The 16,485-nt window shown below is 42.5% G+C and overlaps 1 protein-coding gene across 2 annotated transcripts in view; it reads right to left on the bottom strand.

The window, feature by feature from the left end:
- The window catches only part of CLIC5 (chloride intracellular channel 5), a gene marked incomplete at its 5' end in the record, with an annotated part of 78,853 nt that overhangs the window by 46,939 nt on the left and 15,429 nt on the right, over positions 1-16,485 (bottom strand). The window contains one exon of one of the 2 annotated variants that reach the window (XM_082276901.1): positions 11,782-12,094. The exons of the other annotated variant lie outside the window; for it this stretch is intronic. Coding sequence (XP_082133027.1) covers positions 11,782-11,844 — 63 coding nt within the window. Of the gene's footprint in view, positions 1-11,781; positions 12,095-16,485 lie in introns of those variants that run through there. 2 annotated transcript variants of the gene reach the window in all.

Genomic DNA, 16,485 nt, shown 5'->3' with positions numbered 1-16,485 from the left:
TTTCCACTTGTTTGGGACAATACACAGGTACAGGCATGCACCAGCACACAGAACAACAGCTACATGCCCTGGATGTCAAGGTTCAGGGTGTCTACTTGGGTGTCAAAATGTCATGGGGAGGACAAGCTTGGCAATTCATACAGAAAAGCACCAGCCCAACCTGAGAATTAATTCAGTACTATGTCAGGATTTAATCCACAATGACTGAGTAGCTTTTACAGTCACTCATCTGTATAAAGGGAAAAGAGAGGAAATTTTAGCTGGACATGTTACTGGGCTACACAGATACAAAAATGGATGTTGGGGCAAATATTTCATAGGGAATGAAGCAAAGGCACAGGGTTGTGATGTGACTTAGGCAATGACAGACAGAAAGGGAATTCAGCTCTTGTATCTTCCAGTTTAGCTCTTCCTCATCTCATCTTCAAGGTCTGTCCTGTACTGACACAGAACTCATCTGCTCAGCCTTTGGAGGCTCTTCCAAAGTCCAGCCCTTGCATAACCAGATATGATAAGCATATAAGGTAAGTAATCCCATATTTAACCACCACCTGAATTAATCACAATCCATTATCACACCCAGGACACGTATGCAGCTCAGACTGGCCTCAACCAAATTTGTGCTGTCATTCAGAGACACAGAAAACAAACACTCCTTCCGTGCTTGAACCAAGCCCTGTTCTGCTTTGTCAAGACCTCCTCCATTGCAATGTCCTGCTGGTTTGCAGATTTTCTGGCAAGTTTATTCCTTGATTGTCCGTAACTATGTGTGCTTCATTACAGCATATCTAGTCTTGATCTGACCAGAGGCAGACAGGGCATGACTTCTTTGGTGGTTCATTCCAACAGTTAATCACCTTTACAGTTACTATTAAGCCCACTCCTAACCTGACGACATTTGACCTTAACTATTAATATGTTGCACAGAGAAGTTGTGAATTCCCCATGCCTGGAAGGGATAAGGCCAGGTTGCATAGGGCTTGGAGGAACCTAGTCTAGTGGAAGGTGTCCCTGCCCATGGCAGAGGGATTGGAAATAGACAGTCCTGAAGTGCATTCCAACTCAAATCATTCTGTGATTCTCTGTCTTGCTATACTTGTTACCACTGTACTAAAAAGACCCCAGAGATATATTTAATATTGCAGTCAAGTGATGTTTGTTCTTTTAATTAAAGGAGAATGCCATCCTGAAGGCAGTCTATCTTGAGCAATTTTTAAGCTTTAAAATTATTCTTCTCTACTTCTTTTCCAACATCCTAACACACATAAGCTCTATGCGTGTTTAAAATAGCCAGCCAAAAGATAACCTAAACCTTGACTCCTCCCTACTAATAACAATGACCAAAAAAAAAGTAAAAATGCATAGCTGTGACTAGTATTATTTGTGTGTCTGTTATTGGGCTATTTACTGTGAATTACTAAGCCTGTGTGGCACATGAACACTAAATCAGTCATGCTAAGTGCTGTACAAGACCCAAAAGACAAAAGAGCTGTGACTAAAGGACAGAGCACAGGACCAAGGTGAAGTTCTTGCTGGCCCTCCTCGCACAAGGCCACGGCTTCTCAGCTTCTGCACCTGTGAAGTGCTGACCATGACTGTACAGTGCTTCAGAAATGCTATAAAAAGGCTTTTTTTTTTATCTCAGGGAATGGATTTTGCAAAGACAATCATGTTCAAAGGTGGCTGCCAAAGCACAGAGCAGCCTCCACATCCTCCTTTGCAGATCTGGGATCTAAGGATGCTTAATTGCTATCAGCATCTAGGAAGGTTGGAGAACTTCTAGTATCACGCTGTGTTTTACTACTAAGAATTAAAAAAACAAAACCCAACACTTTCACCAAAAAAAATAAAAAAAAATTCCATCTTCTGAACATGTAAAACTGATGCTAAACAGCCTTTTCTGAATACACACAGTTGCTGAGCTCAGCTGTCTAATGTTTTCTGAGATGGAACATACAAGGATTAGCTCATCATACTTGAACTCCACTGCGAGCCTGCAGCAGCACACTGTCTTTGGAGGTAACGAGCCCTTTTCCAAGCAGTAGAACATTACACTTACATATCTTTACTAGCAGCAGAAGTTTAAATAAATAAAAAAAAATCATATCTTCTTTGGCATCTTCTTGGTTAAGAGAAACAGAAACTAAAGCCGTACCTAAATCAAGCAAACTCACTCTGTGCATAAACCCCATTTCCAGAATCATGAACAGGTTTTAACACCTAAGATACTAGTGAATGCTAAACTGAGTCATGATATGATTTTCTTAGACCAGAGGAAGAAAAAATTGGCCAGAGAAGTTGTGGATGCTCCATTCCTGAAAGTATTAAAGACCAGGCTGGATGAGGCTCTGAGCAACCTGGTCTAGTGGAAGGTGTATCTGCCCATGGCAGGGGAGTGGGAATTACACGATCTTTAAGGTCCCTTCCAACCCAAACAATTCTATGACTCTATGAAATGCAAGAAAAGCAACAGAAATAGTTAAGAAATGGCTTTTTTACAGCCTGATTTACGTAAAGAAGGGGGGGGGGGAAATCACTATTCCCATATAAAATATTTGCAAGTTTTACAGAATTTAAAGTAAATTAAAATCAGTTTCAGCCTTGAATATTAGGCCTTGAACTTTTTAATTACATTTTGCAAACTCCTACAGGTGAATGACATGGGCTTCTGTCATCTGCACTGCACACAAAATCAGCATCAAGGTGACGATTTAGAAGAGCACACTGCCACTATTTGAGCACCTTCATCCTTTAATATAATGTCCTTTATGCCAGAGTAGCTATAGCAGGGACAGCTTCAACTCCTACTGTCCTACAGATGTATTAGTAAGTTAATACAACACAGCCCTGCTGAAATGTATTTCAATTAGTGCTTTATTTCAGTTTTATGAAGGGTTGCCAGAAATACGTAAGAAGGAGCTATTTTAATGTCATTTGGAAATCAGGTGCACAGGGAAAAAAAATGGAAAAGCATTTGAGCTCCAGATACATAATACCTCTTAAGAAGTAACCAGGCTACTTTGGGGACCAGCATAGAAATCATGGGGATTACAAGAGTGGTGTAAATTTATGAGTCTTTTTGTGTGTGAGAACAAGCAGGAAAAGCAGAGAAGTTGGTCCTACAGAAGATGCAACACATCTCCACGAACCTGGCACTAGAGAAGGACTGGTATCAGCAGTTTATAAAGGTGAGGAGAGCCTGAAGAACTTGCCTTGGATCACTGAAGGAGGCAGAAAAACACAAAAGTAAAGAAATCCTGCCAAGAATTTGGGTCAAAAGCTGGGAATATTACTGAGCTTAACATGTAAAATTTGCATTGCGGGACCTTTTCACAGTTTGATTAGAAAAAATAATAAAAATCAGAAGGTTTGAATGGTGGGAGCTGTGCTGTTGCTCTCTATTAAGATAAAGTGCTGCAGTACTCATTTGTTCATAGAATGGAAAGTCAAAAAAACTTGATTTGGATTTTGACAACACTGGAGCCAGTTTAACATGGCAAAGCTTTGCTGTGGTGTGTTAGAGAACTGTATCTCAGGTACTTTGTGGTCTAGTCCGTTTTCTGAGCACATCTCCTCTTATGACATTTTACCCATGAAATTTCTGTGGTGCATCAGTCACTGAATCAAAGAATAGTATGTGTTAAATCGTGGAAGATCACTTCAGCCAATGAACACCAGCACTAATAAATTTTAATACATATAGAAGAGTAAAATCATACACACTCTAAAAAGTAAGTCATGAAATTATTCTTGAGAGGGACAGAGTAATACTCACTTACAAAGGAACTAAGTTTAACAGAGTCAGAGAAAAAAAATCCTATGGACTCATCATTCTACATTTACCTGTGTACTGGCAATCAAGTTATGTAACAAACAGCAATGACATGTTGTAAATGCAATCAGTTAGATTCAGTTCTGCCCTTAGGTATTATTAGATAAAATTACTGGCTTTGGAACTGCAAAACACAGCTGGATACAGTTTGAATTACTTCTGTTCCACTGTAATAATTTCCAAGTCTTAGGTTTAATATAAAAAACCATGCCAGGAATCCATGATGCTGATTAAATTCCTCGGACCTACAAAAACCAGATTTTTTAACTCATCGTTTCAGATGTACATACATATCCCTGTTACCCCATCTAGATGAGTTTTGCTGCATGTCAGCAACACAGAAGTGCAAAAAAATGGAGAGAGCAGAAAACAAGGAAGGAAAGGGAATAAGGAAATTTCCACGTGAAATTTTACTGTGTCAAACAAATCACTTCAAGCTATTTACAAATTAGCCATTACAGGTCCTTAGGTACCTGCTCTGATTTCCTACATCATGTAAGATTTACAGATTGAATCCAGCACAAAACCAAACCCTTCCTTATCCGAACTGATTCTCCCTGACTTTGTGTCAACCTTAGCTAAAAAAAAAAGTTTATCACTGAAATCTTCTGTTATTCAAGTATAAAACTTAACACATAAAGTCACAGCCCTTTAACATCTGCCTGACTCTGTTAAAAAGCAGTAATTTGAAAAAGCTACCAGAGCTCTTAGCTGAAAAATGGAAATACTACTAACAAAATAATGTTTCTATTACCTATTTGCAGCACTGGTGGGATTATTGTGCTGGTATCTGCCACATTTTGAAGAAGTATGTGCCACACAAGAACTAAGTGATATTTTTGATGGGATGATCAATGTGCTCTCCTAAACAATCCTTACACAGCCTTCCATTAAACTCTATTTGACATAGGCAGGTAATTGATACCAACATTAAATCCTGGAGCACAGGCAGACGTACTTCCTGCTGGCTCTCTTGGAAAGGGTCCCTGTGTATTTTTGGGATGTTATGTCAAATGATCCCAGTGACATTTGCTGCTCTGGATTAGCCTCAGCAGAGCCATGTATTGCCAACAAAAGTTTCCTGAGGACACTTACTGGAGCTTCACCGTCATCACTGAAGCACAAATGCAACAACCTGTGAGCCTGACAAGATGGGAGCTACCAGAGATGGAAAAAGAGCAAACTGCAGCTAAACATAGAGCACCCAGAGCACATTGGTGGCTATTTTTAAGTACCAGCAATAATAATTATGAATATCACCAGTTTTTCATGGCAAATTAAAACACGGTGTTTACCCAATTTGACTCTGTGGCTCAGAAAAGCTGGAATAAAGGAAGGAGCTAGCAAGAGGAGTTTAAACAAGATCTCAAATACACTTAGGCTGGCCTAATTCTGCTGCCACTGAACTCAGCAGTACAAAACTGACTCACTTTTGTGGCCATGACCCAAGCTGAATGTTTCTGAATTCTTATTTATTCGAATGGATCCAATTTATAAAGGCATGTGAAGAAGACATGCATATTCAACAAAGCATTGGAATATGTTTCATTTTAATCAGATGTTTTGATCACAATTAACATACATATCAATGCCATCAAGTTTAATAAAAGCAAGTAGCCACAGCCATTTATAGAGGAAAACTCCCAAATCATGGCAGATCAGGGTGTCATTCACCTTTAACCATAAACTAAGGATTAGACCATGAATTTAGGCAGGAGACACAACTGGAAATCCCTTCTTAACTTGAGGACCAGTTTCCTAAGCAATCCTAAAAGCATTCCAGACCAGATTCAAGGTGGCAGGAATAGTGAATATATCCCTGCCAAGTCATTTTTTAAACTTGGCCTGGTTAAACTATTTACTGCCTGTCTCTAACATTCCCACCCACAAGGCCCTTGTCTTGACGCAAAACAAAACCTGCAAATGCTCAGAGACAAAACAGACACATAGACAGAGATGCTGGGTTGCATAACTCAGGCTAAAGCTTCTTTAAAGTATTGTTTTTCTTCATCACAAGGAAAAACAAGCGACTTGTCATTTTAAAACATTTGCTAGGCTGTTATTTGGCAATTTATTGAATTTATTGAATTTTTTTTTTAACAATGTAAGTTTAAAGCAAAATTAAATCTTGCCAAGATGGATGTTTTTCCTCTATTTTTTTAATGATTTTATTGAAAATGCTTAATAAAAAGATCAGAGAAGCAACTATCATTCCAGGCAGCATTTCCCTGATTCAGGCAGGTCAGAAGTGAAGTTGTTACTGATTTGTCACTCCAGTCACTCCTGATTTGACAAGATCTTAGCAGAACCATTACACTGAAATACTCAAGTCCCCCTGCATGGAACTTATGAAACTCATTTACAGATGTTTAAACAAACCTAGTAAAATTATTTTCCTCCCTGGTGTCCAGACTACTGGCAAACCTTGTAAATTTTGTAACCTTAATACCAAAGCACAAGGCCAGGATGCTGGAAGAGGAGACTCAGGCTGCTGAACGTGTGCTGCCTCACTAAACAAGTTTGAAGAGACACTAACCATGGTACCCATCACCCTCTTGGCAGCTCCAAAAGGTAAAAATTCAAGATACACAATAAACCCTGTGCTCACACCACTTCCAGGGTGACAGCTGAAAAGTGTCAGAGATTGTACACTCTGTACATACCTGCTTTGTAGGGTGGTTGTGGCTCCTTCAAAATGTGAAGGGCTTGGCAACAAAAAAATGTTATTGTCAGTCTTGGAGCACTAGACAGGTTGGACCAGATGTTTCAGTATCATTATTCTTCCTTGTGCTTTTTTAATCTTTGTTATTTCCTCTTTATCTAGAAAGTTTAGCTAAACATAGGAATGATTTTGTATGAAAGCCAAGCTGAGCTCATAATACCCAGGAAATACCCCCACTTGTCAAGAAACAGAAATTAACTTAGAGCCCCTCCAGATCTGATTCCGGTATCTAATCATCAGGAAGAAAAACTTTTTGAGGGCAGTCTATGACTCAAATACACTGCAGAGCCTGTCTTGTTATAAAAGGTTAAAAGGTTCCTATCAAGTTATCTCTCCCTGTTTGCAAAGCCTGTACTGGTTGTGATAACCCTGAAATTCTGAAACTGAAATCAGTGAGCCTGTTATATTAAAACCACAAAAGCTTTAATAGTGGGGGGCGATTGCTTGTAACAGGTGTAACACTTTTATTTATATCTTCCTTTAAGGCTATGTGACAACTTCACCAAATCCAAACCAAATCACCTTTCAGCAGAAATATCTTTTTAAAAAATCCAGAAAATGCACCAAAAAATGCCAGAATAAAACAAACAAACAAACAAGACTTGCTCCTCCCTGAGATAATTTCTGGGGTAATTGTGTCCAAAAGAGGGGCAGCAACACCCTCCTGAGAGCAGCAGCTCCTGGGACTTTGATGGAGCACACTGTTGTTGATGACTCTCTGTCCTGGCAGCCAGGCTCTCTGACTGACCCATTCATTCACAAATAGTAGGTTTGGTGCAAAATCTTGCCATCGCTTTTAGACATAATCCTAACAGACCCAGTCAGCTGGCAGATGGGAACAGGTTAAATGTAGTGACTGTGGAAGCTCAAGGCCTTTGAGAGGTCTCTTTTGATTTGTAAATTTGCAGCACCTTCACATTTTCTCTCAGGGCTATTCAGTTTGACTGTGGGTGAACACTTTGAGAAGTAAAGCCTTACACCTTTTAAGCAAAAGCTCTTGCTCACCTAATCCTAGAATGGTTTGGGTTAGAAGGGACCTTAAAGATCATGTCATTACAACCCCCCTGCCAAGGGCAGGGACACCTTCCAATATACCAGGTTGCTCAGAGCCCCATCCAGCCTGGTCTTGCATACTGTCAGGGATTCACAACTTTGGGCAACCTGTCCCAGGACCTCACCACCGTTACAGTACAGAATTCTTCCTAATATCTAATAAAAACCTACCCTCCTTTAGCTTAAAGCCATTCCCCTTTATCCTATATGCCCTTGTGGAAGGTCCCTCTCCAGTCCCCTTTAGGTACTGGAAGGTTCTATAAGGTTTGCCTGGAGCTTTCCAGCCCTGTGATCAACTTAGTGGCCTCTCCTGGACTCATTCCTGTGGGTCCACATCTTCCTTCTGCTGAGGACCTCAGAGCTGGATGCAGCACTGCAGGTGGGGTCTCAAAAGAGTGGAGTAGAGGGGACAAATCACCTCCCTCGACCAACTGGTCCTGCTGATTTTAGTGCAGCCCAGGATACTGATGAACATATTCCTAATATTAAGCCATCAATGCTACAACAATGACTCTTTCTAGAAGCAGCTGCCTACCAGCTTACCACACATTCTCCTACCACCATGATACCACCATCTTTTCACTATCAGAAACACGGATTAAGATACCTCTTGTTATAGACTGCTTCTAAAGCCAGAAGATTTTAAAAATGAAATGTACTTTGGTCCACTTGTGGGGTTTGTTTGCTTTCTAGACTGCATTCTGAGCAATGCGGTCTTCTTTGCATCGTGGGTTTTTTTCCCATGGGTACAATGTATCTCCCTTCAAATACCTTTCAATACCTTTCGGTATTAAGTACTAGTCTAGTCCTGAAAGGCAAGGAATGTACATCCAAACACCTGTTTCCACTGCAAACAGAAAGAAGCCACAAAAGTCCTGCGGCCCTCCCTTATGGATTTTAATTGTATTACTTCATGTAAAAGGAGCACTATTTCAGTTTTGTCGTTATGTTCACGCATACAGGTTCAAGATTGCCAGGAAAAGCTAAGCATACCTTCCATCAGGCTGTGATTGTCATTTATACAGAAGCACTTTGCTTCCCCAGCACACAAAGGACTGAAATCAGCCTGAGTTACAACAAGCTGGGTTAAGCACAGAGCAAGAGCTACCTCCCGATGTTCCCTTCCCCAGCGCTGCAGCCGCCAGCGCCTCACGACCCCACGCATCAAACCTTTCTCTCTGGCAGCCTCCTCCAATTCCCTGTCAAACAAGTTTAGAGAAGCAAGTGCCGGAGTTTCAGCATTCAGCAAAGGCCTGCTCACACAAGCTGCACGTCTGATCAAGGTGGCACCACCTCCCGGGCAGACCTCACGGCTCCCACCATCGCTCTCCTCGTGTCCTGCCCCAGATTTGGGGGCGTTTGCTCTCAATCAAGCACCTTGCAAGAACAAACAATTGTTCACAAAAAGATACCTCACAGATCCAGGTTAGGGCACCGTTAGAAAACGAGTGAAATCAATGGGGATGATAACAAATAGGTATGATAACCACTTAACCTGTCCCTGGCACAGCAGTTCAGCTGTGTCCTGGTGCTGCCCAGCCTGTCTGTGTGGCTCAGGAGATCCTGAGCCAACCTGCATTAGGTTACAGAGCAGCTCTTTTGGTTACAGCCCCGCTCTCTGCTTGTCTTTCTGAGGCTCCTGCACTCCTGGTTGATAAACAGAAAAGGGAAATAGATCAATTGTGTAACGCCTTTCTTTTTTTAACCTGAGACAGAAAATGCTCTTATTAGGGACACTGTGGCTGGTGAAAAACAACCCTTTCTGGTTTATTTGGGCTTGTGGAAGCTACAGTTTCCACCTGGCCACATATACTGCCCTATGTTTTCTCACTGATCTCTGTATTTTCTGTGTGTTCATTCAAGGATGCAGGACAGAACCCTTTTCCTTGGCTGAAGTATCAGCTCTATAAAAACCAAATGAGGAATTGCTCATTGATCCCAACATCCTTTGCTGTTAGAACTTGTCTCAAGTGTGGTCCAGTATATTTACATTTGCCACTTGTCCCAGTATTTCATGGTCCTACAGAAGTTGCCACTTTTCTGTTCTTTCCAGCCTTAAAACAGAAAAAGTATCTTCTCCTTTGCAGAGTGCCTCCTGGATCAGCCTTCCTGTTTACCTCCCCTTTCTAATATCCTATTATTTGCAAAGTCACCCTCCAGAAAAGTTTTCACCTTTTCATTATGATCTCACATGCTCCTTTTTTTCAGCTTTCAGCTCGTCTCTCCTTTGGATGTTCTTCTCCTTTTATTTTGAAACTTCTGAGGTGTATAATTTAATACTCTGGTTACATACTTTACTATACAACCTTTTAAACTTTTAATTAAATTAATGGCACCTTTCCAAAACATCAAGAATTGATATTTTTCAACCTAAATGGAAAGTCTCCAGAAGATACCAATTAATTATTTTGCTCCAGCTCTGAGTTTTATGTGAGTCTCTATGCAATCCTGTAATATGCATTATGCAGGAAGTCACATTACTAAAAATATTCTTTCTGGAGTTATAAATCTTCAGGTGGTGGCATGGCTTAGTTTAATGTAGTGCTCATTTTTCCCACTATCTTATGGATCCAGAGCTTCACACAATGAATCTGGGCAATGACCTTCACTTTAACAGCTGATGTAGTCAAAGAACCACATATCACAAACATCCGTGTCAGCCTCAGTGAAATAGTGTGAGCACTAAAACAAACCAGTAGCTACAGATTTCCATTCCAGCACATATTTGACTGATGACAGAGTGCCAAACAACATCATCAGCCTATATTTTAGCCCATAAACATCTCCATTTACCTTAATTTGATAGAAACAACTTGCAGGAGGTAAGGTGTCTGGCTGTAGGGACTCATGCTGGTCCATTTTAGAACATTAAGGTCTCTGTACAAAGGATCTACAGGGCTCTTATGAACCTGAAATTCTTGTCAAATCTGTTTGCCAGGGAAAAAGACCTTGCTGCTGGCTCATTCAGAGCAGCTGCCCCTGAACTGACTGGTTTTGGAAGATGTGTGAAGAGGCCATGTATACACATCATGGATGTGGCTGACATTTCAACTTACAGCCCAAAATATCCATCAGGGAGTACAAAGTAATTACATACTCTCATCTTGACAAAAGGGAGGAGTTGGAATTTGCTTTCCCAATCTTTCAGGGCTCTGTTTGCTAAGGGGCTGAGGTAACTCCTACATATTAATAACAATCCTATGGATTTATAGGGGTGGTTTAGGCTCAGAGAGACCAAACACCTGCAAGTGTTCCAGGTCAGGCTGGGCAAGGTTTTAAGAAACCTGGTCTAGTGGCCTATGGCAGGAGGATTGGAACAAGATGATCTTTAAGGTCCCTTCCAACCCAAGCCATTCCATGATTTTACATGGGCTATGGGGATTTCAGCCTCAATGTGTGTAGAGGCTTTAAATACTATGAACATCAAAAAATCTGAGCTCTTCACTGAGACAGAGTCTGCACAAGTTTGCTATTAATAAGGTTGTGTCATGGGTTTCAACTGTGCCACTGGTTTTAATGGTAAGAGTTACACACAACTTGAAACATTCTGAAACCCTACCACATAATAGGTTAGCAATTTTTCTGTATTTTCATTAAATTGGTTTCTGTTCTCAGTTACCCTTCTATAAAATCAGAATGAGCTTCGGGCTGAGGAAACCAACCATAAAAACTGATTTAGTTTTTATTGGTTTAGAAAAAAAAGAAAGTATTGCAGTAAATAACTGGAAGACTGACAGCTTATCGCAATCTTTATTGGTTTATGGTCCATCAGCATTTCAGACCTGACAGATTCTGCTGAGGTACCAAATCCTGACACCCCTCAGCTCTTCCCAAAAATGGAAAAGAAAGTGAGGATTCATAGAGCAAAACCTGAAGCCTACAGACTCAAGTCTAAAGTTAGGACACAGTACATTGCAGGCAGCAGGCTAAGAATAACAGAACAAACTCATGAGGGGAGAATTAACAATAAAACACAGGAACTCTGATTCTCCCTCCACAACATTACCTAATTCTAATGCTACGAAAAAGAAAGCAGAGTGAGCATGTGTGTGAGAGATAACAGGCTGTCACAGCACCGCTTCCACTCAGTGCCAGAAAATTAAAGTTTGATTATTCAATAGAAGCTGAGCCGATCCGAGAGCCACACTAGTGTCCAGTTCACAGCACGACTTACCTTCACAAAGAGCTCAATTTCAGGGTCCTTTCCTTCCCCATTAGCAGCAACACAGTCTGTCATTTTTCACCCCCAAGGCTCCCAGCTGATCTCTTGCTATTAAGTGGCAAAAAGAGGTTTCAGCTGCACGGTGCGAGTTTCCCTTTTGAACCGCTCTCACAAAGCTCTTAAAACATAATTTGTAATGATAAAGCTCAAAAGCAGTGGAGTAAACAAGTTTTCAGGTTGTATTAAGAATTAAGAAGAAGCAGGCAGCAGTCCCTATTACGGCAGTTCTTCAGAGCAACAAGTGCTGCTGTGCTCTGAGCAGAACTGCAGCCCTCGCTATCCGCCCAAAATAGCCCAGAGCATAAAAAAAGAGAGGGTGGGGTTAAATTCATAGGGGAGGAGACAAGCTCCTGGTACCTACGGCAGGATCAGTCTCTGAGCGAATAATTCTGCCCTTCCCCGTTTTCAGCATTTCTGTTGTTCCCTCCCTTATTCTACAGCTGGGAGCACCAGGGACAGGGAAGAAGGAAGTCCAGCAGCAGGGCTGGTTTCGTTGCTTTAAGCAATAGTGATGTTTGTCTCTGCTTTTCTGAAGGGTGTTTGTCCTGCCTCTAGCTGTTCAAAATCCTAATACTGTTATTGCTAAGAAAGGTAAGGAAAAAAGAGCTTGTGCACTGGCTGTTGGATCAATGCAAGGAACGGGCAGAAAAGCAGAGCTTTGCCTCAGCAACCCCTGCCATGTGTGTGGTACAGAAGCCAAAACAGAATACTCAGGTGAGAGAAGCACCTGTGATGCCACCACTGCTGATGGAGCACAGGAGCAGAGGAATGGGAATGTTTGGGTCCCAGAGATATTTCTCAGCGTGTCCCTCGGGGTGCTGGTTATAGAGGGGGGACAGGAGAGCGATGATTCGCTGGGTGGAGCATGGGGGAACAGCTCCAAAGACCTCAGCCTGCTGCTGGCGTGCTGCTGTCTTCTCTACTCCCTTTCCTTCGCCCTGCATTCCTTGCGTGACTCAGAGGGCACCGCACAGCAGCCCTGAGCATGAGGTGGCACCTACGGAAAGTCCTGACACAGCCAAAAGGCACGAAGGGAGTGGGTGCTGGCACAGGAGGGGACAGCGGGCAGAGGCAAAGGGGTCAATGGCACCTCCTGCTCATCCCCATCCCTGCCTGGAGGGACTTTGTGTCCTCCTGCCCTCAGGAAGTCCCTTCCTGCACTTCTGCCCCCGATCCTGTTTCAGGACTGCCAAAGCTCTGGCTCACAGGCTGTTGGCAGCTCAAGCTGCCAGACACGAGCAGTTTTACCTTTCCCTTCTGACACACAGAGGTCTTTTGGGGAAGGTTTTGACATGATCAAACACTCTCCTTTCCTGAAAAGTGCTCTTAGCTGTGTGCTTTTGTGATGATCTCCAATTCCTTCCATGACCTCTAGGCATTTGACACAGCTCCAGAGAAGTCACAGCCAACATCTCTGTGGTCCTTTGGGTAAGTTCTACAGGAAATTTTCCTGCAACAGCTGCTTCATGTGCACGCCATGAAGGACTGAAATGGTTAACGAGTAAATCTCATTATGCTGTTGCAACTGTAATTACAACATAATCATCATTATAATTATTGTAAAAGTATGCTTATGGTTTTTAGATCTAATTAGCACTCATTCAAATAACTGGAAGGTTAACTATAAGAGAATTAAGTGTTATTACTCCTTTGATTTCAAATTTTTACATGTAACTTTTGGATTAGGCACATTAATTACCAAGCATTTAGAGTACAATTATTCTTAGGCCTACCGGCAAGTTTCCAAGGACATGGGCTAAGTGTACTTACATGTGGCAGAAAGAATCATTGCATTGTAATTATGCATTACAGTTATAAAAGTCTGCCAAAAACTTAAGAGCAATCACCGTATCTCTAAAATGCATCCCTAAATAATGCATTGTTAACTATACAATTATAAGCTTTTGGGTTTTGCTGAAAAATTGTTTTGCTTTAGCACTTTGTGGTGACATAATTTCCCTTTAATGAGGGTTCCTGGGATCAATGGGAAATGGGTCATCTTGACTGAGGTTACCTCTAGCTCCAGCCTCACTGAAAACATTGTTTTGATATAGGCAAGTTGCTTGAACAAGGTATATCACAGGACCATCTCTATTGGCCCTAGAAGAGAAAATACCGCCAGCTCTGAGCACAGTAATGAGGCAATGCTGCTAATGCTAAACCAAAATGTAGAAATAAAATCAGCTTTCAAAATATCGGCACTTAAAAATTGTGATGCATTGTGACCTATTTAGATGTCTATTTTAGAATGAAAAAATGTGCCCTAGAAGCGTCTAATTTTTTCCACTGAGCCCAGGGTAATGAGATAAACACATCATGGTCAGACAAATCCTGCAGTAATTTTTAAGTAAAAGAAGTCTACAGCTTTAGTGCCTGATTCCTGTGCACGTGCCATCCCTTACTCCAGAAGTTGTGCGTGCCTTGTGCTTCTGAAACTCAGACTCTAGATGTAGCAATTTCAGTAGAGACTCAACGTGTCAAACATTCAAATCCTTCACTCCCAATTACTGTCTGGGTTTAGTGGTGTGTTATAATTAGTTTGCAGATGAAGATTATTGTGCTGAGGCTCAGCAAAGCAGAAGGGAAACTTTGCAATACAAAGGGAGCGAAGGTGCCCTGCAGCCATGTCCATTCTAACCCAGATATAAACTACTGCAGGAACGGGCCAGATCCCACCTGGTTCAGGGTGTTTCTGGGCAGTGCTGCCACTGGAAGGTGCTTTCCCCATCTGCTTCCACCCATAAGACACCACCTTGTACTCGCCCCCTGCCCCAGGACTATGGGGTGCTCAGAGGCTACAGAAGCTGAGGAGTCAATACCACACATCTGGTATTCCAGCTGTGCTTTTAGGTATCCACAGAAAGAATAAGCCAGCCTACCTCAAAAAAAACCCCTCTGCTTTTCAAAAATACCCCCATGGAACCCCTAGAAGAGACCAAAAATAACAGACAACATAACTTGTTCATACAATGTTAGTTTTTTAAAAAGAGATTCTGAAAGCTGAATTTAGGATAAACATTGTAAAAGTGAGTAGGAGGAAATATATATAGATGTGTGTGTATATATATATATGCACTGCTTTAGGAATCTATTCATGCATTTACTGCTTTTCTGTCATATAAAACTGACTTACCGCTTACATCTGGGTGGAACCTTTCTGACTATAATGGTTTTTACTGTCTACACGACTCTTTTGTGTGTTATGAAATCAGCTCTTTCTTCAGCCAAATTAAGGGTAAGACACTGATAAATAATTAGTACACTCTCATTTTACTGCAAAGAATGAGTCACTTAGTTTGGCCTATCATTTTCTCACAAGTCAGAAGTAGCAGAGGCTTTGAGTTACACACAAGAACATTAGACACTGAATTATGAACTCCTCATAAGCCAAGTCTTTATAGTTTGAGGTTTATGAGATATAGAAATGAATATGAGCACGTCATCCCATTAATAAAAGAAGAGGACAGCTTCAGAAAAGGAATGGCCACGTCTTCACATAAGACCTCTATTGTAGGTGAACTCTGACGCACTATCAGCTTTCACAGGCCTGATCCAAGCTTCACTTCCAGCAAAGATTTGTCTAAAGGGGGTGAAGCAGAGGCCAAGCATCCAGAATGTAACTCTATCATGCAGTTCTCCAGCAGACCGCTATGTTACTCAGAAGGATCAGGGCACAAAGCACATCCATCCCCCAGTGCTTCCATCCAGCTCATTCCATGAGAGCAAGTATTGCAAGTTTTATATGACACAGGTGTATTGGTTTGGCACAGCCTGGTTTTAGGTAGCAGAGGGGCCACAAAGATGCCTTCTGTGAGGAAGCTGCTGGAAGCTTCCCACCATCCGGCACAGCCAATCCCTGACAGTTCTGAAGATGGACATGCTGCTGGCCAGAACTGGGCCAATGAGAGAGGTTGGTAACATCTCTGTGATGACAGATTTAAGAAGAAAATCGAAACAAAGTCACAAGATTTTGGATTCTAGTCAGAGAAGGGGAGGTGAGAACATGTGAGGGAAACAACCTGGCGACACCAAGGTCAGTGAAGAAGGAGGGGCAGGAGGTGCTGCAGGTGCCGGAGCAGAGATTCCTCTGCAGGCCGTGGTGATGACCATGGTGAAGCAGCTGTGCCCCTGCAGTCCATGGGTCCATATGGGATGCAGAGATCCACCTGCAGCCCGTGGGGAGGTGCCCGTGCCAGAGCGGGTGGATGCCTGGAGGAGGCTGTGATCCAGTGGGAGACCCGGTGGAGAGAGAGGGCCCCTGCTCCCGGCTGGAGCAGCCTGGCCTTGGAGCACTGCAGCCTGTGGACAGAGAGAGCCCCGGTGCAGCAGTTTGGGAGGGCTGTGTGCCCGTGGGAGGGGCTCAGGCTGCAGCAGGGGCGGTGGGGCTGCTGCTCCTGAGAGGGGACCCACGCCGGGGAAGTTCAGGAGAACTGTCTCCCGTGGGAGGGACCCCACGGCCTCACAGGGGAAGGACTCCTCTCCCGGAGCAGTGGAAGGAAATCTTGGGAATGAACTGACCAAACCCCTATGCCCTGTTCCCCTGCGCTGTCGGGGGGAAGGAGGGAGGGGCTGGGGGGAAGGTATTGTAAGGGCTTATCCTCCTCTGATTCTGTTAGTTATAAATTCATTTCACAACTTAAGTTGATCCTGTTTTAC

The sequence above is a fragment of the Coloeus monedula genome (genome assembly GCF_965178545.1).
Source record: "Coloeus monedula genome assembly, chromosome: 2".
In the NCBI taxonomy this organism is placed as follows: Eukaryota; Metazoa; Chordata; class Aves; order Passeriformes; family Corvidae; genus Coloeus; species Coloeus monedula.
The sequence above is the reverse complement of the archived record's forward strand: the minus strand, read 5'-3'. Positions and strand labels throughout refer to the sequence as shown.